Source organism: Pristiophorus japonicus, chromosome 3, assembly GCF_044704955.1.
Source record: "Pristiophorus japonicus isolate sPriJap1 chromosome 3, sPriJap1.hap1, whole genome shotgun sequence".
NCBI classification, from domain to species: Eukaryota; Metazoa; Chordata; class Chondrichthyes; family Pristiophoridae; genus Pristiophorus; species Pristiophorus japonicus.
This window is the reverse complement of record NC_091979.1, coordinates 70,128,482-70,154,729: the sequence shown is the minus strand read 5'-3', so window position 1 is coordinate 70,154,729 and position 26,248 is coordinate 70,128,482. Positions and strand designations below refer to the sequence as shown.

Here is a 26,248-nt window from a genome sequence, read left to right as displayed (position 1 = left end):
TTAAGGAGCTCTTTCATAGTGCTCAACAAAAATATATTCCAGTGAAAAATAAGGGCGGTAAGAGAAGGGATAACCAGCCGTGGATAACCAAGGAAATAAAGGAGAGTATCAAATTAAAAACTAATGCGTATAAGGTGGCCAAGGTTAGTGGGAAACGAGAAGATTGGGAAAATTTTAAACGACAGCAAAGAATAAAAACAGATAGTAAAAGCTTTTACAGATATTTAAAATGGGAAAGAGTGACTAAAGTAAATGTTGGTCCCTTAGAAGATGAGAAGGGGGATTTAATAATGGGAAATGTGGAAATGGCTGAAACCTTAAACAATTATTTTGCTTCGGTCTTCACAGTGGAAGACACAAAAACCATGCCAAAAATTGCTGGTCACAGGAATGTGGGAAGGGAGGACCTTGAGACAATCACTATCACTAGGGAGGTAGTGCTGGGCAGGCTAATGGGACTCAAGGTAGACAAGTCCCCTGGTCCTGATGAAATGCATCCCAGGGTATTAAAAGAGATGGCGGAAGTTATAGCAGATGCATTCGTTATAATCTACCAAAATTCTCTGGACTCTGGGGAGGTACCAGCGGATTGGAAAGCAGCTAATGTAACGCCTCTGTTTAAAAAAAGGGGTAGACAAAAGGCAGGTAACTATAGGCCGGTTAGTTTAACATCTGTAGTGGGGAAAATGCTTGAAGCTATCATTAAGGAAGAAATAGCGGGACATTTAGATAGGAATAGTGCAATCAAGCAGACGCAACATGGATTCATGAAGGGGAAATCATGTTTAACTAATTTACTGGAATTCTTTGTGGATATAACGAGCATGGTGGATAGAGGTGTACCGATGGATGTGGTGTATTTAGATTTCCAAAAGGCATTCGATAAGGTGCCACACAAAAGGTTACTGCAGAAGATAAAGGTACGCGGAGTCAGAGGAAATGTATTAGCATGGATAGAGAATTGGCTGGCTAACAGAAAGCAGAGAGTCGGGATAAATGGGTCCTTTTCGGGTTGGAAATCCGTGGTTAGTGGTATGCCACAGGGATCAGTGCTGGGACCACAACTGTTTACAAGATACATAGATGACCTGGAAGAGGGGACAGAGTGTAGTGTAACAAAATTTGCAGATGGCACAAAGATTAGTGGGAAAGCGGGTTGTGTAGAGGACACAGAGAGGCTGAAAAGAGATTTAGATAAGTTAAGCGAATGGGCTAAGGTTTGGCAGATGGAATACAATGTCGGAAAGTGTGAGGTCATCCACTTTGGGAAAAAAAACAGTAAAAGGGAATATTATTTGAATGGGGAGAAATTACAACATGCTGCAGTGCACAGGGACCTGGGAGTCCTTGTGCATGAAACTCTTTTTGAGTTTATCTGTGAAACAAAAAACATTAAACCGTGCCACCCGCCCTGGATGACACAGCAGACATTTACAAGGCCCTTTTTTTTTTTCCTTTTTTTGTGGGTTTTTTTTGTTGTGTTTTTCTTTTTTTTTGTTTTTTTTTTGGGGCGCTAAAATCACATTTTCCAAGTGCCCCCTCTAAAAGGGGAGGGGGCACTAAAAGCACCGGCAATTAAAACAAATTAAACTTTAAAACGTAAAATCAAATTAAAATTTGGTTGCCGGGCGTGATGATGCACTCCAGTCCCTCCGGTGCCCACCTCTCGCGGAAGGCCGCGAGCGTACCGGTGGACACCGCGTGCTCCATCTCCAAGGACACCCTGGACCGGATGTAAGAGCGGAAGAGAGGCAGGCAGTCAGGTTGAACGACCCCCTCGACCGCCCGCTGCCTGGACCGGCTGATGGCACCCTTGGCCGTGCCCAGGAGCAGTCCTACGCGGAGGCCCTCGGACCTACCCGCTCCCCTCCGCACAGGGTGCCCAGAGATCAGGACTGAAGTGCAGCCAGAATTTCAGGAGCAGCCCCTTTAAATAATGAAACAGGGGCTGCAACCTCGTGCACTCAATAAAAACATGGAACACGGACTCCTCCAGACCGCAGAAATTGCAGGCGTCTTTGTGCATGAATCCCAAAAAGTTAGTTTGCAGGTGCAGCAGGTTATCAGAAAGGCGAATGCAATGTTGGCCTTCATTGCAAGAGGGATGGAGTACAAAAGCAGGGAGGTCCTGCTGCAACTGTATAGGGTATTGGTGAGGCTGCACCTGGAGTACTGCGTGCAGTTTAGGTCACCTTACTTAAGGAAGGTTATACTAGCTTTGGAGGGGGTACAGAGATGATTCACTAGGCTGATTCCGGAGATGAGGGGGTTAACTTATGATGATAGATTGAGTAGACTGGGTCTTTACTCGTTGGAGTTCAGAAGGATGAGGGGTGATCTTATAGAAACATTTAAAATAATGAAAGGGATAGACAAGATAGAGGCAGAGAGATTGTTTCCACTGGTCGGGGAGACTAGAACTAGGGGGCACAGCCTCAAAATACAGGGGAGCCAATTTAAAACCGAGTTGAAAAGGAATTTCTTCTCCCAGAGGGTTGTGAATCTGTGGAATTCTCTGCCCAAGGAAGCAGTTGAGGCTAGCTCATTGAATGTATTCAAGTTACAGATAGATAGATTTTTAACCAATAAGGGAATTAAGGGTTACTGGGAGCGGGCGGGTAAGTGGAGCTGAGTCCACGGCCAGATCAGCCATGATCTTATTGAATGGCGGAGCAGGCTCGAGGGGCTAGATGGCCTACTCCTGTTCCTAATTCTTATGTTCTTATGGAATGGAAGACCAACAGGAAGAGCAGTGCAAGGAAGGTAGTGCAGGGATCCCCTGCGGTCATACCCCTGCAAAACAGATACACCGTATGAGTACTGTTGAGGGGGATGACTCATCAGGGGAGAGCAGAGGCAGCCAAGTTCATGGCACCATGGCAGGCTCTGCTGCACAGGAGGGCAGGAAAAAGAGTGGGAGAGCGATAGTGATAGGGGTTTCAATTATAAAGGGAATAGATAGGCGTTTCTACGGCCGCAACCGAGACTCCAGGATGGTATGTTGCCTCCCTGGTGCAAGGGTCAAAGATGTCTCGGAGCAGGTGCAGGACATTCTAAAAAGGGAGGGTGAACAGCCAGTTGTCGTGGTGCACATTGGTACCAACGACATAAGTAAAAAACGGGATGAGGTCCTACGAGGTGAATTTTGGGAGCTAGGAGCTAAGTTAAAAAGTAGGACCTCAAAAGTAGTAATCTCAGGATTGCTACCAGTGCCACGTGCTAGTCAGAGTAGGAAAAGCAGAATAGCTCAGAAGAATACGTGGCTTGAGCAGTGGTGCAGAAGGGAGGGATTCAAATTCCTGGGACATTGGAACCAGTACAAACCGGACGGTCTGCACCTGGGCAGGACCGGAACCAATGTCTGAGGGGGAGTGTTTGCTAGTGCTGTTGGGGAGGAGTTAAACTAATATGGCAGGGGGATGGGAACCTATGCAGGGAGACAAAGGGAAATAAAATGGAGTCAGAAGCAAAATATAGAAAGGAGAATAGTAAAAGTGGAGGGCAGAGAAACCCAAGGCAAAAAACAAAAAGGGCCACACGACAGCAAAATTCTAAAGGGCAAAATGTGTTAAAAAAAACTCAAGCCTGAAGGCTCTGTGCCTCAATGCGAGGAATAGTCAGAATAAGGTGGATGAATTAACTGCGCAGATAGCAGTTAACGGATACGGTGTGATTGGCACCACGGAGACATGGCTCCAGGGGACCAAGGCTGGGAACACAACATCCAAGGGTATTCAGCATTTAGGAAGGATAGACAGAAAGGAAAAGGAGGCTGGGTGGCGTTGCTGGTTAAAAGATGAAATCAATGCAATTGTAAGTAAGGACATTAGCCTGGATGATGTGGAATCGGTATGGGTGGAACTGCGGAATTCCAAAGGGCAGAAAATGCTAGTGGAAGTTGTGTATAGACCACCAAAAAGTAGCAGTGAGGTTGGGGACAGCATCAAACAAGAAATAAGGGATGTGTGCAATAAAGCTACAGCAGTAATCATGGGCGACTTTAATCTACACATTGATTGGACTAACCTAACTGGTAGCAATGCGGTGGAGGAGGATTTCCTGGAGTGTATTAGGGATGGTTTTCTGGACCAATATGTCGAGGAACCTACCAGGGAGCTGGCCATCCTAGACTGGGTGATATGTAATGAGAAGGGACTAATTAGTAATCTTGTTGTGCGAGGCCACTTGGGGAAAAGTGACCATAATATGGTAGAATTCCTTATTGAGATGGAAAGTGACACAGTTAATTCAGAGACTAGGGTCCTGAACTTAAGGAAAGGTAACTTCGACGGTATGAGGCCTGAATTGGCTAGAATAGACTGGTGAATGATACTTAAAGCGTTGACAGTGAATAGGTAATGATAGACATTTAAAGATCACATGGAAGAACTTCAGCAAATGTACATCCCTGTCTGGAGTAAAAATAAAACTGGGAAGGTGGCTCAACCATGGCTAACAAAAGGAAATTAAGGATAGTGTTAAATCCAAGGAAGAGACATATAAATTGGCTAGAAAAAGCAACAAACCTGAGGACTGGGAGAAATTTAGAATTCAACAGAGGAGCACTCAGGGTTTAATTAAGAGGGGAAAATAGAGTACGAGAGAAAGCTTGCAGGGAATATAAAACTGACTGCAAAAGCTTCTATAAATATTTGAAGAGAAAAAGATTAGTAAAGACAAACGTAGGTCCCTTGCAGTCGGATTCAGGTGAAATTATAATGGGGAACAAAGAAATGGCAGACCAATTGAACCAATACTTCGGTTCTGTCTTCACGAAGGAAGATGCAAATAACCTTCCGAAGGTACGAGGGGACAGTGGGTCTAGTGAGAAGGAGGAACTGAAGGATATCCTTATTAGGCAGGAAATTGTGTTAGGGAAATTGATGGGATTGAAGGCCGATAAATCCCCAGTGCCTGATAGTCTGCATCCCAGAGTGCTCAAGGAAGTGGCCCTAGAAATAGTGGATGCATTGGAGATCATTTTCCAACAGTCTATCGACTCTGGATCAGTTCCCATGGACTGGAGGGTAGCTAATGTAACACCACTTTTTTTAAAAAGGAGGGAGAGAGAAAACGGGCAATTATCGACCGGTTAGCTTGACATCAGTAGTGGGGAAAATGTTGGAATCGATCATGAAGGATGAAATAGCAAATAGCATTTGACAGGATCAAACCAAGTCAGCATGGATTTATGAAAGGGAAATCATGTTTGATGAATCTTCTGGAATTTTTTGAGGATGTAACTAGCAGGGTGGACAAGGAAGAACCGGTGGATGTGGTGTATTTGGATTTTCAGAAGGCTTTTGACAAGGTTCCGCACAAGAGATCGTTGTGCAAAATCAAAGCACATGGTATTGGGGGTAATATACCAACGTGGATAGGGAACTGGTTGGCAGACAGGAAGCAGAGAGTCAGGATAAACGGGTCCTTTTCAGAATGGCAGGCAGTGACTAGTGGAGTGCTGCAGGGCTCAGTGCTGGGACCCCAGCTCTTTACACTATACATTAACGATTTGGATGAAGGAATAGAGTGTAATATCTCCAAGTTTGCAGATGACACTAAACTGGGTGGCGGTGTGAGCTGTGAGGAGGACGCTAAGAGGCTTAGACAGGGTGTCTTAGACAGGTTAGGTGAGTGGGCAAATGCATGGCAGATGCAGTATAATGTGGATAAATGTGAGATTATCCATTTTGGGGGCAAAAACAAGAAGGCAGAATATTATCTGAATGGTGGCAGAATAGGAAAAGGGGAGGTGCAACGAGACCTTGGTGTCATGGTTCATCAGTCACTGAAAGTGGGCACGCAGGTACAGCAGGCGGTAAAGAAGGCAAATGGTATGTTGACCTTCATAGCTAGGGAATTTGAATATAGAAGCAGGGCGGTCTTACTGCAGTTGTACAGGGCCATAGTGAGGTCTCACCTGGAATATTGAGTTCAGTTTTGGTCTCCTCGTCTGAGGAAGGACGTTCTTGCTATTGAGTGAGTGCAGCGAAGGTTCATCAGACTGATTCCAGGGATGGCCGGGCTGTCATATGAGGAGACACTGGATCAACTGGGCCTTTATTCACTGGAGTTTAGAAGGATGAGAGGGGATCTCATAGAAACGTATAAGATTTTGACGGGACTGGACAGGTTAGATGCGGGAAGAATGTTCCCGATGTTGGGGAAGTCCAGAACCAGGGGACATAGTCTTCGGATAAGGGGTAGGCCATTTCGGTCTGAGATGAGGAGAAACTTCTTCACTCAGAGAGTTGTTAACCTGTGGAATTCCCTGCCGCAGAGAGTTGTTGATGCCAGTTCACTAGATATATTCAAGAGGGAGTTAGATATGGCTCTTACGGTTAAGGGGATCAAGGGGTATGGAGTGAAAGCAGGAAAGGGGTACTGAAGGAATGATCAGCCATGATCTTATTGAATAGCGGTACAGACTTGAAGGGCCGAATGGCCTACTCCTACACCTATTTTCTATGTTTCTATGTTTACACTGTTCCAATGAAGCTCACCGCAAGCTCGAGGAACAGCACCTCATCTTTCATTTAATTATTTTACAGCCTTCTGAACATAACACATCAAGTTCAACAATTTCAGACCATAACCTCTGCCCATATTTGGCTACCTTCCTCCCCCCCGCTTCCTTCCACCCCCCCTCCCCCCCACTACCCCCGATATGTAGTAATTTTTTTTCTTTCTGTCTCCCATGGCAGCTGGTAATTATTCTGCCATTCACACCCTATCTAAACTAACCTTTTTCTAACTTCTGCCAATTACCACTTCAAGTCAGCCCATCATCCCTTTTGTCTCTCTAATCTCTTCTGTCTTCCACCTTATCACAGACCTTCCCTTGTGTTCTTTCTTCCCCTCCCCCTTTCAATGCTCCGTAAGAATCTGTTCATTTCAAACATTCGGCAGTTCTGACGAAGGGTCATCGGCGTGAAATGTTAACTCTGTTTTTCTTTCCACAGATGCTGCCTGACCCGCTGAGATTTCCAGCATTTTCTGGTTTTATTTGTTCAATCTGCTAACTGGCCGATGTCCTCCTAAAGTCGTTCATAGACCTCTTCACAGTGAAACATGTTCTCTATTTTCATCTATAAATTTTGATATTGTACCCTTCCACTGAAGTCATTTATATATGGGCCAGAATTTGCCATCAAAATAACAAAGGCCGAGTTGCGCAGCTCAGCCATTAGCACTGTCAGCCTCCCCATTGTCATGCAGTGAATGTCATGAAGGTGCTGTATTTGAGCTGTAGATAGGAACTAAACTTGCTGCACATATTTGGGGCTAGTAATTAGTAAGTATTTTTGTAACGACATGATAATTGTTAATTATTGCCAATAATCATAATCAACTACTGTAAGTTGCATCTCATTCCTTCAGGCTTTTAATTTTTTGGGGAGGTTTTAAAAATGTCAAATTTTCAATTTTATATTTTTTTTCTTACTTTTCCTTTTTGACTCTTTTTTCTCTCTCTTAATCCAATCTTTCTTTCCCTCTCTTTATTACTCTTTCTGTACTTGATTTGACATTCAAATTACCCCCTTTAATTCACCCTCCTTTTCAGTCCATGCACTGTTTATTTCCCAATCTTTAAATCTCATTAGTTAAGGAGATACAACGTTGGTTGCCCTGTTCACTCAGGTCCCAGATGCCCCATTTCCCTCACTGTGCCATTATCAGCTTGCTTTTTCAGCAATTTTGTGCGTAAAAATATTTTGAGCTGAAGAGTGCAGAGGCGAGTTTAACTAACAGCAGATGCCATTTGATGCCCTGCTACAGCAAAATCTGGCCCTATATATATTAAGGAGACCAATGGGTCCAACACAATAATTTGACGCAAAGGTCAATACTCAACTTTATATTTAATCCTCATCATTCTTTGGCTGAATATCATGCTCCACCATTTAAGGTAAACTGTATAACCAATAATTTCATAAAGATTTTACAACTGGTATCTGCTCAGGTTCTCCTTTCCTTCTTTACAAAACAAGTTACTTTTACCAGAGGTAGTATTTTAACAAAATTTCAAAGAAGAAACATGCAAAACATATTCCCTTTATGAACAGTGGCATACAGGGAGGATGAAAATCCTCTGTGCTACTTTAAACAAAAAAAATCTGTGATTGAATCATCGAATGGTACAGCACAGAAGGAGGGCATTCGGCCCATCATGCCTGTGTCTGCTTTTTGGTAGAGCTATCTAATTAATCCCACTCCCCTGCTCTTTCCCGACTCTCTTTCAACTGCATTTATCAACAGTTATGAACTCACAACTGTCCAGTTTTTGGCCCTCCATTCACCATGACATCTCTGCTCAATCACACCCTCATCACCACCTTTGATGTCCTAGTACCTGTTAAAACAATTACTCTCTCTCACCCTGGCCATTCCCCCTGGTACAGCCCTGATCTTCGCTCCCTTAAGTCCAAGGCACACAGACTTGAACGGATATGGCAGACAACTGGTTTAGCCATTCACCGCCAGATCTGGCTGGACCAAATAAAGCATCATCATATCCTGCTCTCATCTGTCAAAATCGCTCACTATTCCAGAATCATTTTGGAATGTAAAGATAAACCCCGGCTTCTATTCTCCACTGCTAACCATCTTTTTAAACCCCTCTCCCCAGTCTCCACCCTCACCGACAATAAGTCGGTGTGAGGAGCTCATGGACTTTGTTGTGTCTAAGATTGAGACCATTCGTTCGACCGCATCTGCCTCTTGCCTTCCTTCCCCTAGCCCACTGGGCCAAACTTCCTCGAAGGAAGAACCCTGCCCTAGCCCTAATCTCACATCCTTCTCCAGTTCCTCTTCCATCTCCCCTCATGACTGTTCCGAGCTCATCCTGTCCGTGAGACTCACTTCCTGCTCCCTTGATCCTATTCCCACCAAACTGCTGACCACCCAACTTCTTTTTCTGGCTCCCATGTTAGCTGACATTGTTAATGGTTCTCTCTCCTCCCACAAATCTTTCATCATTACCCCTCTCCTCAAAAAACTAACCCTCGACCCCTTCGTCCTTGCAAGCTATCACCCCATCTCCAACCTCCCTTTCCTCTCCAAAGTCCTTGAATGCGTTGTCGCCTCCCAAATCCGTGCCCATCTTTCCAGCAATTCCATGTTTGAATCCCTCCAATATGGTTTCCGCCCCTGCCACAGTACTGAAACGGCTCTCATTAAAGTCACAAATGACATCCTTTGTGACTGTGACAAAGGCAAACTATCCCTCCTCATCCTTCTTGACTTGTCTGCAACCTTTGATACGGTTGACCACTCTATCCTTCTCCAACACCACTACACCGTCGTCCAGCTGGGTGGGACTACACTTGCCTGGTTCCATTCTTATCTCTCTAATCATAGCCAGAGAATCACCTGCAAAGGGTTCTCTTCCCGTCCCCGCATCATTAAAACTGGTGTCCCCCAAGGATCTAACATTGGCCCCCTCCTATTTCTCAACTACATGTTGCCCCTTGGCGATATCATCCGAAAACACAGCATCAGTTTCCACATGTACGCTGATGACACCCAGCGCTACCTCACTACCACTTATCTCGACCCCTCAGCTGTCTCTAAATTGTCAGACTGCTTGTCCGACATCCAGTACTGGATGAGCAGAAACTTTCTCTAATTGAATATTGGAAAGACCGATGCCATTGTTTTTGGTCCCTGCCACAAACTCCGTTCCCTAGCCATTGACTCCATCCCTCTCCCCAACTCCTGTCTGAGGCTGAACCAGACTGTTCGCAACCTTGGTGTCATATTTGACACTGAAATGAGCTTTCAACCACACGTCCACAGCATAACTAAGACTGCCTATTTCCACCTCCGTAACATCGCCCGTCTCTGCCCTTGCCTCAGCTCAAACGCTGCTGAAGTCCTCATCCATGACTTGACTATTCCAACGCAATTCTGATTGGCCTCCCATGTTCTACCCTACATAAACTAGAGATGATCCAAAACTGTCCATGTCCTAACTCGCACCAAGTCCCGCTCACCCATCACCCTTGTGCTCGCTGACCTACACTGGCTTCCGGTTAAGCAACGCCTCAATTTCAAAATTCTCATCCTTATATTCAAATCCCTCCATGGCCTCGCCCCTCCCTATCTCTGTACTTTCCTCCAGCCCCACAAATCCCCCCGAGATGTCTGCGCTCCTCTAATTCTGCCCTCTTGATCATCCCTGATTATAATCACTCAACTATTGGTCGCCGTGCTTTCTGTTGCCTAGGCCCCAAGCTCTGGAACTCCCTGCCTAAACCTCTCTATCTCGCTTTCCTCTTTCAAGATGCTCCTTAAAACACACTTCCTCACCTGCGCTAATTTCTACTTATGCGGCTCGGTGTCAAGTTTGTATCTCATAATACTCCTGTGAAGCGCCTTGAGACATTTCACTACGTTAAAGGCACTATATAAATACAAGTTGTTGTTGTTGTTTCCCTGTCATTTTTTCCTTTCAAGTATTTAACAAATTCTCTCTTGAATATTACTATTAAATCTGCTTCCAGTACCCTTTTAGGCAGTGCATTTCAGATCACAACAGTGTAAAAAAAATGATTCCTCATGTCGCCTCTGGTTATTTTGCCAATCATTTTAAATCTGTGTCCTTTGGTTACCGACCCTTCTGCCATTGGAAACAGTTTCTCCATATTTACTTGATCAAAACCATGCATGATTTTAAACACCTGTATCAAATCTCCTCTTATTCTACTCTGCTCTAAGGAGAACAACCCCAGCTTCTCCACATAACTGAAGTTCCTCATTCCTCATACCATTCTAGTAAATTACATCTAGAACATAAGAACATAAGAAATAGGAGCAGGAGTAGGCCATACAGCCCCTCGAGCCTGCTCAGTCATTCAATATGATCATGGCTGATCCGATCATGGACTCAGCTCCACTTCCCTGCCCGCTTCCCATAACCCCTTATTCCCTTATTGGTTAAGAAACTGTCTATCTCTGCCTTAAATTTATTCGATGACCCAGCTTTCACAGCTCTCTGAGGCGGTGAATTCCATAGATTTACAACCCTCTGAGAGAAGAAATTCCTCCTCACCTCAGTTTTAAATGGGCAGTCCCTTATTCTAAGATTATGACCCCTAGTTCTAGTCTCCTCCATCACTGGAAACATCCTCTCTGCATCCACCTTGTCAAGCCCCCTCATAATTTTATATGTTTCGATAAGATTACCTCTCATTCTTCTGAATTCCAATGAGTAGAGACCCAACCTACTCAATCTTTCCTCATACATCAACTCCCTCATCTCCGGAATCAACCTAGTGAACCTTCTCTGAACTGCTTCCAAAGCAAGTATATCCTTTCTTAAATATTGAAATCAAAACTGTATGCAGTATTCCAAGTGTGGCCTCACCAATACCCTGTATAACTGCAACAAGACTTCCTTGCTTTTGTACTCCATCCCTTTTGCAATAAAGGCCAAGATTCCATTGGCCTTCCTGATCACTTGCTGTACCTGCATACTAACCTTTTGTATTTCATGCACAAGTACCCCAGGTCCCACTGTACTGCAACATTTTGCAATTTTTCTCCATTTAAATAATAACTTGCTCTTTGATTTTTTTCTGCCAAAGTGCATAACTTCACACTTTCCAACATTACACTCCATCTGCTAAATTTTTGCCCACTCACTTAGCCTGTCTATGTCCTTTTGTAGATTTTTTGTGTCCTCCTCACACATTGCTTTTCCTCCCATCTTTGTATCAATAGCAAACGTGATTACGTTACTCGGTCCCTTCTTCCAAGTCATTAATATAGAATGTAAATAGTTGGGGTCCCAGCACTGATCCCTGCGGCACTCCACTAGTTACTGATTGCCAACCCAAGAATGAACCATTTATCCTGACTCTCTGGTTTCTGTTAGTTAGCCAATCCTCAATCCATGCTAATATATTACCCCCAACCCCATGAACTTTTATCTTGTGCAGTAACTTTTTATGTGGCACGTTGTCAAATGCCTTCTGGAAGTCTAAATATACCACATCCACTGGTTCCTCTTTATCCACCCTGTTCCTTACATCCTCAAAGAATTCCAGCAAATTTAACAAACATGACTTCCCTTTCATAAATCCATGCTGGCTCTATCTGACTGAATTATGTTTTTCCATATTGTTCTGCTACTGCTTCTTTAATAATGGACTCCAACATTTTCCCAACCACAGATGTAAGGCTAACTGGTCTATAGTTTTCTGCTTTTTGTCTGCCTCCTTTTTTAAATAGGGGCGTTACATTTGCAGTTTTCTAATCTGCTGGGACCTCCCCAGAATCCAGGGAATTTTGGTAAATTACAACCAATGCATCCACAATCCCTGCCGTTACTTCTCTTAAGACCCTAGGATGCAAACCATCAGGTCCAGGAGATTTATCCGCCTTTAGTCCCATTATCTTACTGAGTACCACCTCATTAGTGATTGTGATTGTGTTAAGTTCCTCCCCCTCCCCTCCCTATAGCCCCTTGACTATCCACTGTTGGGATATTTCTGGTGTCCTCTACCGTAAAGACTGATACAAAATATTTGTTCAGAGTTTCTGCCATCTCCATGTTCCCCATTACTAATTTCCAGGTCTCGTCCTCTAAGGGACCAACATTTACTTTAGCCACTCTTTTCCTTTTTATATACCTATAGAAACTCTTGCTATCTGTTTTTACATTTCGTGCTAGTTTACTTTCATAGTCTATCTTCCCTTTCTTAATCATTTTTTTAGTCATTCTTTGCTGGCTTTTAAAACCCACTCCAAGTCATTGACATCCTTCCTAAAGTGTGGTGCCCAGAATGGAACACAATACTCCAGCAGAGACCTAACCAGTGTTTTATAAAGGTTTAGCATTACTTTGTTGCTTTTGTACTCTATTCCTCTATTGATAAATCCAAGGATCCCATATGCGTTTTTAACAGCCTTCTCAACTTGTCCTGCCATCTTCAAAGATTTGTGTACCTGCACTCCCAGGTATCTGTTCCTGCACCCCCCTTTAGTTCATATTGACTCTTCTCATTCTTCCAATCAAAATGCATCACTTCACACATCTCTGCATTATATTTAATTTGCCATGTGTATGCCCATTTAATCAGCCTGTCTATGACTTCCTGAAGTCTGTTACTATCCTCCTCAATGTTTACTACATTTCCGAGTTTTGCATTATTTCTAAAGTTTGAAATAATGCTCTGTACATCCAAGTCCAGGTCATTAATATCTATTAAAAAGAGCAGTGATCCTAATATCGACCCCTGAGGAACACGCTGTAGACCTCACTCCTGTCTGAAAAACAACCGTTCACCACTTCTCTCTGCTTTCTGACCTTAGCTGCCACTATCCCTTTAATCCCATGGGTTTTAATTTTGCTAAAAAATCTTTGTCAAATGTTTTATGAATGTCTGTAGACACAACATCAACCGTACTATCCTCATCCATCCTTCTCATTACTTCATCAAAGAACTCGGTCAAATTCGTCAAAAACAATTTGCTTTTACCAAATCCATGCTGACCATCATTTATTAGTTGATACTTTTCCAAATACCAATTCATTTTGTCCCGGATTATTGTCTCTATTTTAAACAACAGATGTCTGCAGGATAATAACCATCATCAACACAGAAAAATCCTAAGGAATATAAAAACAGTTTAGTATGGTTCTCTCACACTTTTCTCATTGTTTTATCATTCTTCAAGTCTCATTCACTGTGTTTCACTTTTTCTTCTATTAGTTCAATCGGATCCACTCTTCCTAGGGACAACAAAGGGGCCATTTAAAGTTTAAAGGACCCAAAAGGGCAGGGGAATGGGACTTAATGGATAGCTCTTTCAAAGAGCTGCCCAGACTTAATGGGCCGACTGGTCTATGATACTTCAGTCCCTTCATCTCAATCAAGACTTCAACACCAAACTTTTCTTCTTCCTTTTAAGGACTGGAAACCCAAGCAGCTCTTGCATGTGAACCAATCTTCTCATCCATACAATTTCTTGACCATCTTATTTTTGTGGAACCAAGAGGAGGAGAACTCCTCCAGGCCTCACAAAAATAATCTGGGCTACTCCCAACCTGGGCTCACCTATCCAGACTTACCTTGTTGAATGACCGAGGTAGTATCCGGGCTGCCCAATATTGCCCTGGCCAATGGGATATCCTATTTAAGTTAGGCCCAGCCCTTATAATGGTCCAGGCTGTACCTTCTGAACTCTCAGCCACAGATTCTGTCAACCCTCCGCCCAATTAATAAAATATCCCCGAGAATATAGTTTGCTTTTGAACTTTAGGACTAACCAATTGTCTTTCCTGATCATATACTTCCTAAGTTTCAATGTACTCAATTTCTAACTCTTGCCATTTTTAAAAGCCTAGGGTACCAAGCAAGGTGTAACTAAATTGTCAGGTCAGCTGTGAATATGGGAGTTTAATGGGGAAAGACCAACTGGACATTTCTGGACCACATATAGTTGATAGTAAATGGCTGTGGCAGAGACTGGAAGGGACTGGGATAGGGGTGGGGTTTGGGTGAAGAATGGATGTGCCTTAAGAGTTGTAACATAGGAACGTGGATTGGGTCTGTAATGGATCCGTTGGTAAGGATCACGGACTGCATGTCGTCGTGGAGCAGGCGGAGGATGTTGACGAACTTTTGGGGGCATCCGAAATGGAGGAGGATGCTCCATAGACCCTCGCGGTTGACAGTGTCAAAAGCCTTTGTAAGGTCGAAGAAGGCCATGTATATGGGCTGATGCTGTTCTCTGCATTTTTCCTGCAGTTGTCGCGCTGCAAAAATCATGTCCGTTGTGCCCCGCAGGGGATGAAATCCGCTCTGCGCCTCCGGGAGGAACTCCTCGGCCACAGGGAGAATCCACATCCAGACTGGGGTCAAACAGGGCTGCGTCATCGTCCTAACCCTCTTCTCAATCTTCCTCGCTGCCATGCTCCACCTCACAGTTGATAAGCTCCCCGCTGGAGTGGAACTAAACTACAGAACCAGTGGGAACCTGTTCAACCTTCGCTGTCTCCAGGCCAGGTCCAAGACCACCCCAACCTCTGTCATCGAGCTACAGTACGCGGACATAGTTGACGTATTTACTGAAGTGTACGAAAACATGGGCCTTACGCTAAACATCCGTAAGACAAAGGTCCTCCACCAGTCTGTCTTTGCCGCACAGCACTGCCCCCGAGTCATCAAGACACACGGCGTGGCCCTGGACAACGTGGACCATTTCCCATACCTCGGGAGCCTCTTATCAACAAAAGCAGACATTAATGACGAGATTCAACAATGCCTGCAGTGTGCCAGTGCAGCCTTCGGCCGCCTGAGGAAAAGAGTGTTCGAAGATCAGGCCCTCAAATCTGCCACAAAGCTCATGGTCTACAGGGCTGTAGTAATACACGCACTCCTGTATGGTTCAGAGACATGGATCATGTACAGTAGACACCTCAAGTCGCTGGAGAAATACCACCAACGATGTCTCCGCAAGATCCTACAAATCCCCTGGGAGGACAGATACACCAACATTAGCATCCTCGACCAGGCCAACATCCCCAGCATTGAAGCACTGACCACACTTGATCAGCTCCGCTGGGCAGGCCACATTTTCCGCATGCCAGACACGAAACTCCCAAAGCAAGCGCTCTACTCGGAACTTCTTCACGGCAAGCGAGCCAAAAGTGGGCAGAGGAAACATTACCAGGACACCCTTAAAGCCTCCCTGATAAAGTGCAACATCCCCACCGACACCTGGGAGTCCCTGGCCAAAGACCTCCCTAAGTGGAGGAAGTGCATCCGGAAGGGCGCTGAGCACCTCGAGTCTCATCACCAGGAGCATGCAGAAATCAAGCGCAGGCAACGGAAAGAGCATGCGGCAAACCTGTCCCACCCTCCCTTGCCCTCAACGACCATCTGTCCCACCTGTGACAGGGACTGTGGCTCTCGTATTGGACCATTCAGCCACCTAAGGACCCATTTTAAGAGTGGAAGCAAGTCTTCCTCGATTCCGAGGGACTGCCTATGATGATGAATATAGGAAGCAGATGCCAGGTGGCGAAGTAAGGACTAGAAGGTAGTTTGGGAGGTCTGAGGGCTGGTAGTACTCATGGGAGATGAGGTCTGGGATCTTGGCAAACTGTGGAAGCAAGAAGCTTTGGGGCCATTTGACGGAGGGGGAAAGAGAGCCTAGACCTTGGAGTGTGTAGGCAGGGTGATCCATGGTCTGTGAACATTTGGGTGGTTGAGGTCTATAGAGCACACATGGGCTGGCTGTGTGCTGAGAGCACTTTGGGGGTGGGGGATGTAGAGAGGAACCTGCATGTTCTAAAAGAGATCAGACAGAAATAGCAACGAATATTACACTGGACACTTGCTGCCATTTTAGATTTGGCACAATTAGGCAGAAGATAACAGAGCTGCACGAAAAGGAGTGAGTTTGGTCATAATTGGGGCATAGATCCTGGTGGTTCCATCAGAAATTAAAAGCAGCTGGGGCAACCATGAGAGTGATCCTACATGTGCAGAGGCCTGAAAGATCATTTGTCATCAGTGCAGAGAAGAATGCAGAGGGAAATTTAAAGTTGCAGGCCCATAAAAATATCGAGACCCAAGACCCAGATCAAGGATCCATGCTCTGACCACTGCTACCCTGGTTGAACTCAGCAGAGATCAATGCTATCTTTGAAGCCAGCACCTTCCTAGTCCACTATTTACTACCTGAATCTAACCATCGGGGATTCTAACCAGCAGTCTTTATTTTCAACGACTGTAGCATTTCATTTTTAAGAACTAGATTATTTGGAAATCCTGGAACACATACATTTTTCTTCAAAATAACTGAATATAGTGGTTTCAGAAGATGCTTACTGCAATGAAACAATACCTGGCATGCTTTGAAAAGATCAGCTGTCGCTCCTGCACTCTGTCCTAGTGCCCCTTGATTCTGGAGTAGATTCCTTACAGTCTCTTCCATCCTGAAACAAAGTAAGGAATTAGTTTCAGGTATTTGCTTTTTTTCCAGCTGACATGCCATCTTTTTTCCATTAATTTCCTCTTGACATGTGGTTTCCCTGTGACGCATACCATTTAGAGCCAAGCAGACAGTCTCTGCTAATGGTACTTTGGACTGGCTGTTATGAGATACAGTGAGTGAAGAAGTGGAAGGCCTCTGCTTCGTGCCTCACAACAGTGACATAATTTGGAGACCAGTGAAAAGGGAACTGGGTCATACTAGTCCAAGTCACACGACTCAGCAGCAACTCACTGCAACAACTGGCCATCTCGGTGGAATGTATTTCTTCATAAAGCACGTAGCATGAAGTTCCATAGTAGAAGGCGGAGTACGCAGCTGGGTGAAGTAAGCCACACATACTGGGTTTTTCATTTTCATCAGAAGCTCAGAGCGACATGGACCATGGGCACTTGTGAGTGCCTCAGCCGAGCCCCAGATCTGGATTATATGGCAGCTGTAAGTAAAGGAACATCATTTGATGCCATCTCACTTCTGTGATGCCAGTGTGTTTTCCTTTGCAGTTAGCAGTGTAAACAATACTTTGAAAGGATGGGAAATAAAATAACCAGCACAGTTGCAAATTCACCTCCTGTTGGCTGGTAGCAAGGTGGCTCGGGAGGCAGAGGGAGCCACAAAACTGACATCCTTGTGGTTTCAAAGGTAAATAGCACTGCTAATAATGGGCAATGTCTATGATAAAATAAATAAGCATTTTTTTTTTTAAATGCGCTCACTTGTCTGAAAAATTACTAAGCATTTAAATGTAACACAGAATCATACAAGAATATTTTTAATATAACAGGCACACACTTAATTTTCCTTTTGTAATTGCATAAACAATTTTCTTTAGGCATCTACATTGCGAGCAAACATGTAGCAACACATCTGTTTAGTTGCTCAGTAATATGTCACTAGGATTTAAAGTAAACAAGATTAACTAGTCATCCATTTTCTTAAAATACTTGCACAGCAACTGGATAATTGTATTATTAACAGAGCGCAATGTGAATAGTTGCACCATCTGTTGGCCAAATGTGAATCAGCATAAACCACATCTTACCTACACTGCAGACAGCAGTACATAGTTTTATATGACAGACTGGAACAACCCTTGCTCAGAATCTGATCCTAATTAAGTTCACCAACACTACAGAAACATCTATGTGTACTATAAAGGTGCCGAATGATTAAATCAGTTGAAATGCAAGATTAAGTTTACAGTCTAAATAACACAATGAAATGTTCTTGCATCCCGGATTTTAAAAACCTCTTTTTTGCCACGGCATCTTATGGAATGCAAGCCTTTTATATTTGCAATGCATGATTAATGAAAATGCGTATAATTATTTGTACTATAAACAAACAGAGCAGCTTAAAAGAACACATTATAAAAATGTTTAAACAGAAATGCAGCAACAATATTCAAACAAGATTTTGGCCCCAAAAATATACAGATCAGCTCTGCTGGCTGACGAGCTCCTAACATTCCCAGAATATCCAGGGTCCGGGGAGATCACCTCATTTAAAAAAGCAGCGGCGCGTGCCCATGTTATTCCGGATGATTCTTGGGCAGCCGCCAGTGGAGGGGGCATGGGAAAAGTGACAAATGGCCAGTCGCTTGCTGTGCTACCAGTCATTCTAGTACCTTGATGAGGCCGCCTTTATAAGGGGGCTGAGAAGATTACTTTTGCCAAGATTTTAATGGGGATCTAGGCCAGGATCCCAATTAAAGTAACGGCAGCAAAATCTTCTCAGCCCCCTCAAGCACCCAGCTGGACACCACAGCCGGAATTATGTCGGCACTCAGACGACAGGATCGGAGGCGGGTCACAGGCAAATTTGAAATGATTGACAGTGGGTCGGGACCCCACTGTTAACCCACCTCCACACTACTTTACCAGGTGTCGGGTCTGTCAACGCTGAACAGACCCGACACGCAGCGGCGGGGGAGGCAATTTAGGTCATTATGACCTTGTTAAATGGAAATTAAATGCTGTTTTGTGGTCAACTTACCATTTATCCTGGTTTTCTACAAAGTTGCCGCTGCTCGGGGATCAAGTCAGGTGAGAACGTCGGGAGTTGAATTCATTTCATTACCTGACAGCTGCAAGTGTGCTATAAAAGCTCCCATCTCACAGCTGCTCATTTTCCAAGATCAGAACCTGTTGTTTACTGCATTTGGAAGGCACACTGACCTTGATGCAGGTTGCAAGTCTTTGGAGCAATACCTCTATCCAGTGTCACGTCATTGGAACAATCTCCCTCACCATTGACAGATCGCTTCGGTCATGTCTACTTTACCTGCCATCGGTGCTGTTATGTAATCAACATCTTGTAACCAGCATTCTACCACCACCAGAGGGCACATCTGTTGGAGTCCCAAGGGATCCCAGCATCCTTTGGGAGCACTGCATATAAGCAGGCCTCCCATGCTGTGCCAGCACTCTGGAGTCAGAATAAAGAGACTAAGGTCACACTTACTCAAGTCTACAGTACTCAGTCACATTGCTTTATTTGAGACATGACAACTGGCGACGAGTAATAGATATCGAACCATCATGCGAAAATGCAGAGAACTGTTGGTATCCTGGAGAAGTTCTCAGATGATGACTGGAAAGTCTTCGTGGAGCGACTCGACCAATACTTCGTGGCCAACGAGCTGGAAGGGAATGAGAATGCTGCCAAACGAAGGGCGATCCTCCTCACCATTTGCGGGGCAACAACCTATGGCCTCATAAAGAATCTTTTTGCTCCGGTGAAACCAACAACCAAATCGTATGAAGAACTGTGTATGCTGGTCCGGGAGCACCTAAATCCGAAGGAGAGCGTACTGATGGCAAGGTATCGATTTTATACAGGTCAACGGTCTGAAGGCCAGGAAGTGGCGAGCTCCATCGCCAAACTAAGGCGCCTTGCAGGACATTGCGAATTTGGTGAATTCCTGGAGCAAACGCTAAGAGACTTTTTTGTGCTTGGCATTGGCCATGAGGTTATGCTTCGCAAATACCGAACCTGAGCAAAGCCATAACGATAGTCCAGGCATTTATGTCCACCAGCGATAACACCAAATAAATGTCGCAACATAAAGATGCATCGGCAAGTACTGTACACAAAGTAATGTCGTTTTCAGGCAGGAATGCACATGGCAGAACGTACACGCCTGCAGCTGCATGACCTCAGATGACTCAGAGTCCGCCATCAAGTGTGAATGCGAGTCAATTAACACCTTGTTGGCACAGCGGAGGTGATCATCAGGTCCATCTATGCTGCTTTAAACACTATGCATCAAGTATGTACCTCACCAGTCAAAAGTACTTACCTCACAACTGTACCACAAATGTAATGATGTAAATGCAAACTATTTTTTTCTGGACTTGAATGTATATGAATGTAATGAGCCACCTGCATAATCTATATGTGGGGGGGAGAGAATGGAGTGGCCATGGACGCACAAACAGAAACCACCAGCAGCTCCACTGCCAACGAAACACCATCTACTCACCCAAGATGGAAATGACCCTACAAGGGTCAACCAGAGCACAGTCAATGCATGAAGGTGATTTGCACTAAAGGCTTGGGGGAGAGTGATGTCATGTATCCGACATGGTTACTGCTTGTACTATTGCAAGGTGCGCCACCAGGGGGCACCTCGGTGGGAGACTTGTAGGTTACCTGTACAGGTGTGCCAGGCCTAGTATAAAAGGCAGGCCACCAGGTGTGATCCTCACTCTGGAGTTATCAATAAAGGACTAAGGTCACTACCGTTCAAGTACAACACATTGCCTCGTGGAGTCATTATCAGAGCATCTAAAGACATAACACGTAGTATTTTTTAAATGGTGAGAGATTGGGAAACGTTGGTGTTCAGAAGGACCTGGGTGTTCTTGCACACAAATCACTTAAAGTTAATATGCAGGTACAGCAAACAATTAAGAAAGCAAATTGCATGTTGGCCTTTATTACAAGAGGATTTGCGTTTAAGAGTAAAGACGTCTTACTGCAATTATATAGAGCCCTGGTGAGACCACACCTGAAGTATTGTGTAGGTCTCCTTACCTAAGGAAGAATATGCATGCGCCATAGAGGGAATGCAACAAAGGTTCACCAAACTGATTCCTGGCATGGAGGGATTGCCCTATGAGGAGAGATTGAGTAGACTAGACCTATATTCTCTAGCGTTTGGAAGAATGAGAGATGATCTCATTGAAACATATAAAACATACAGGGCTTGACAGGATAGATGCAGGCAGGATGTTTTCCCTGGCTAGGGAGTCTAGAATCAGGGTTCACAGTCTCAGAATAAGGGGTCGGCCATTGAGGACTGAGATGAGGAGACATTGCTTCACTTAGAGGGTGGTGAATCTTTGGAATTCTCTACCCCAGAGGGCTGTGGAAGCTCAGTCATTGAGTATATTCAAAACAGAGATCGCTGAGATTTTTGGATATTAAGGGAAGCAAGGGATATGGGGATAGTGTAGGCAAGTGGAGTTGAGGTAGAAGATCAGTCATGATCTCATTGAATGGCAAAGCAGGCTCGAGGGGCCAAATGGCCTACTCATACTCCTATTTCTTATGTTCTTATGTTGAGTTCTTCTGATCAATTGTAACCCTGTTTGATATCCTCACACTAATTCTATACCTCTTAATCTTCTTCAGTGTGGTACATGTTAAAGCTTTTCCTAAAGTCCATGTAAACTGCATGCCAGACTTCCCCTCAAAGAATTCTATGTTGTCAAGCACAATCATCCTTTTTGAAATCAGTGCTGGCTACTTGTTAATATTTTCTCTTTATCTCTATACGTGGTAATTTCTTCCATAGTCCGAGAGGGGGAAAGAGAGAGAGAGGCTGGCGTGGGCGGGGGTGGGGAATGGAGAGAGAGGCTGGGGGGGGGGGGGGGAGAGAGAGAGGCTGGAGGGGGAGAGAGAGAGGCTGGAGGGAGAGAGAGAGAGAGAGAGAGACTCGGGGAGGGGGTGTGGAAGAGAGAGAATATTTTCTCAGATGTTAAATTAACTGGCAGGTAATTACCCAGATTAGCTGTGTCTCCCTTTTTTTTTAAATTGGGCACTGCATTTGCCAATTTCCAGTCCTCCAGGGCATATCCACACCCAATAGAGGCTTGAAATATAAAGAATAATTTTAAACCTTGCTGCCTGGGTGATATCCGACCGTTGTAGAACTCATCTTACTTTCATTCCAGTAATTTCAATAGAATGAAAACTGGATGGGATCTACAACAGGCGTGCTTCTCCCCTCCTTGGATAGTCATCTATCTTTCCTCCTCCACTGCCTGTGCCCTATCTCTCATCGGTGTGACTATCCAGTCAAACTCTCCCTCCCTGACATGTTGGATTGAGCTCAAGCAGTAGGAGTTGGCGATAATTCCTACAAACATGCTTGCCCAAGTACCACCCAGCGCTCAAAAACTCCAACATATTGCAGGAATAACACAACACTGTCACTTCCTTTGCTGCCATCTTCACGTTTAGTTAGTTTGTTCTACTATAAAGTTTGCATTACTTACAACATAACAAAAAATAACAGATTATCTGGTCATTATCACATTGCGATTTGTGGGAGCTTGCTTGTGCACAAATTGGCTACCGCGTTTCCGACATTACAATAGTGATTACACTTCAAAAGAATGGTGGGCATGAAAGGCGTTATATAAATGCAAGTCTTTCTTTCTTTTACATATAATATCAGCTCGCTTACTTAGTGCCTTCTTCCCTCCCGACACTAAATTCCTATTTTAGAAGCCATACTCTCTGTCTCTTACCACCTCACTCTGTTACTTCTCTCTGTGAATGTGCACTAGGCTCAAACAATGATCACTTTTCTTAAGTATACCTTTCCGACATAAACCAGTTTTGATTGGTCAGTCAGCCTCCATCTACACAGTATCTAGCAAGAGTTCAATGCTTCAGTATCAAAGGCAGCAGTGTTGTCCGCATATCTCTGTTGTTCGTGGAGGCGGAGCGGCAGCATTGGAGAGGCCAGCCGGTGCAGGTGCAGGGAGAGAGGCAAAAACAAAGCAGAAAGAAATCGAGGGGTGATGTCACAGCCAAGGGGGTAAATGATTAGCTGGTGATTGGTGAGTAGTTTTTCTTCTTCTTCTTTTCCTTTATCAGTAGGTGACCTTTATCAGTTTTGTTGCCAAATTAAGTTAATGTAGGGGTTAAGTCATGGCAAGAGAGCACGGACATGTGTCATGCTCCTCCTGTGCTATGTGGGAAGTCAGGGACGCTCCCAATGTCCCCGACGACTACATATACAGGAAGGGTATCCGGCTGCAGCTCCTGACAGACGGCATTGCGGCACTGGAGCTGCGGGGGCATCCGTGATGCTGAAGATGTCGTGAGTACACATTTAGTGAGTTGGCCACACTGCAGGTAAAGGTTACACAGCCAGATAGGGGATGGGTGAGCAACAGGAAGAGCAGTGGAAGGAAGGTAGTGCAGGGGTGCCCTGCGGTCATCCCCCTGCAAAACAGATACACCACTTTGGGTACAGTTGAGGGGAGAGCAGCACCAGCCAAGTTCATGGCACCGTGGGTGGATCTGCTGCACAGGAGGACAGGACAAAGAGTGGGAGAGCTTTAGTGGTAGGGGATTCTATTGTAAGGGGAATAGATAGATGTTTCTGCAGCCGCAATCGAGACTCCAGGATGGTATGTTGCTTCCCTGGTGCAACGGTCAAGGATGTCTCGGAGCGGCTGCAGGACATTTTGAAGGGGGAGGGTGAACAGCCAGTTGTCGTGGTGCATATAGGTACCAACGATATAGGTAAAAAATGGGATGAGATCCTACAAGATGAATTTAGGGAGCTAGGAGCTAAATTAAAAAGTAGGACCTCAAAGGTAGTAATCTCAGGATTGCTACCAGTGCCACGTGCTAGTCAGAGTAGGAATAGCAGAATAGCTCAGATGAATATGTGGCTTGAGGAGTGGTGCAGAAGGGAGGGATTCAAATTCCTAGGACATTGGAACTGGCTCTGGGGGAGGTGGTACCAGTACAAACCGGACGGTCTGCACCGGGACAGGACCGGAACCAATGTCCGAGGGGGAGTGTTTGCTAGTGCTGTTGGGGAGAGGTTAAACTAATATGGCAGGCAGATGGGAACCTATGCAGGGAGACAGAGGGAAGTAGAATTGGGGCAGAAGCAAAAGATAGAAAGAAGAAAGGTAAAAGTGTAAGGCAGAGAAACCTAAGGCAAAAAGCAAAAAGGGCCACATTACAGCAAAATTCTAAAGGGGCAAAGTGTGTTAAAAAGACAGGCCTGAAGGTTCTGTGCCTCAATGCGAGGAGTATTCTTAATAAGGTGGATGAATTAACTGCACAGCCAGCAAGTAATGAATATGATATAATTGGCATCATAGAGTCATGGCTCCAGGGTGACCAAGACTGGGAACTCAACATCCAGGGGTATTCAACATTCAAGAAGGATAGACAGAAAGGAAAAGGAGGTGGGGTGGCGTTGCTGGTTAAAGAAGAAATTAATGCAATAATAAGGAAGGAACTTAGCTTGGATGATGTGGAATCAGTATGGGTGGAGCTACGGAATACCAAAGGGCAGAAAACACTAGTAGGGTTTGTCTACAGAACACCAAACAGTAGTAGTGAGGTTGGGAACAGCATCAAACATGAAATTAGGGGTGCTTGCAATAAAGGTACAGCAGTTATCATGGGCGACATTAATCTACATATTGATTGGGCTAACCAAACTAGTAACAATGCGGTGGAGGAGGATTTCCTGGAGTGTATTAGGGATGGTTTTCTAGACAAATATGTCAAGGAACCAACTGGAGGGCTGGCCATCCTAGACTGGGTGATGTGTAATGAGGAAGGACTAATTAGCAATCTTGTTGTGCGGGGCCCCTTGGGGGAGAGTGACCATAATATGGTAGAATTCTTTATTAAGATGGAGAGTGACATAGTTAATTCAGAGAATAGGGTCCTGAAATTAAGGAAAGGTAACTTCGATGGTTTAAGATGTGAATAGACTGGCGAATGATACTTAAAGGGTTGATGGTGGATAAGCAATGGCAAACATTTAAAGATCACATGGATGAACTTCAACAATTGTACGTCCCTGTCTGGAGTAAAAATAAAACGAGGAAGGTGGCTCAACCGTGGCTAACAAGGGAAATTAAGGATAGTGTTAAATCCAAGGAAGAGGCATATAAATTGGCCAGAAAAAGCAGCAACCTGAGGTCTGGGAGAATTTTATAATTCAGCAGAGGAGGACAAAGGGTTTAATTAGGAGGGGGAAAATAAGAGTATGAGAGGAAGCTTGTTTCTATGTGCTATTGTGATTAATTTATCCACTTTTCTGTATCAACCACAATTTCTCTTAAAAGCTAGTTGCCGCCATTTAAGAGCTGCTCCCTTGCCAGATTTTACAATTCCCAGCCAAGTGTCCCAAACTTTCCCTGTGCCTGTAGCTTATTCAAATTAGGGAGAGGGACTCCCATTGGAAAATCCTGCCATGTTCATTTTATGTGCTGTAGGCACAGGGAAAGCTTGCAGTGGGTCAGCTCAACTTGATATTTCCATTATTATTTAATCATTGCCTTCGAGTAAACAAGGGAGTGCTAATGCCTTGAAAGGCCCTTTGTCGGCAGTAGGTCAGTGCAGATCACACACCACTGGTACAAATAAACACTGTGCTTATATATGTGACAAAAACAAAGCAGTTTTGTCCAGGATTAATTATGGATTGTATTTTATATTTTGCTGGCCATAGTACACATACAGGATAAATGTATGTAACAATGGTTTTGCAAGTCATATAGAATATATGTTACGATCTGGCTATTTTTTGTATCTCAAGACAAGCCAGAGATATGTGTAGTTCAGGTTGAGCTTGGCCTGCCTGACTGACGGGGACCCACATAACAGGTCATTCAAAATATTTGATACAGATCAATAAATCATGCATTTTACAAGAGCGAAATATTGTTAATATATTATTTTTTTGGTATGGCCCGGATTTTGTGGTAAAAATAATAGTTTGGCTGTCAGCACTCACCATTATTAAGGAGTAAATCAGACACCTTCTTCCGGTGTCCGCACATACATTTAAATGCGGAAATCAGGAAGATGCTGTCCGAGTTGCCCTCCTACTCCACAAGCTACGCTACAGTGGCACCTTGCCAAGAGACTCGGCATTCAAACAAATGAGGGGCATGAAGTTGCGGTACTTACCCACAAGATATCCACTAAACATGCCAGAAAAAATTAGGGCTTGTCCATTCAAGTG

At 44.4% G+C, this 26,248-nt stretch overlaps 1 protein-coding gene across 12 annotated transcripts in view; it reads right to left on the bottom strand.

Moving 5' to 3' along the window:
* The window catches only part of LOC139259753 (nck-associated protein 5-like), a 1,255,355-nt gene that overhangs the window by 473,891 nt on the left and 755,216 nt on the right, over window positions 1–26,248 (bottom strand). For all 12 annotated transcript variants that reach the window (XM_070875434.1, XM_070875435.1, XM_070875433.1 and 9 more), the window contains one exon: window positions 16,861–16,951. In XM_070875434.1, coding sequence (XP_070731535.1) covers window positions 16,861–16,951 — 91 coding nt within the window. The remainder of the gene's footprint in view (window positions 1–16,860; window positions 16,952–26,248) is intronic.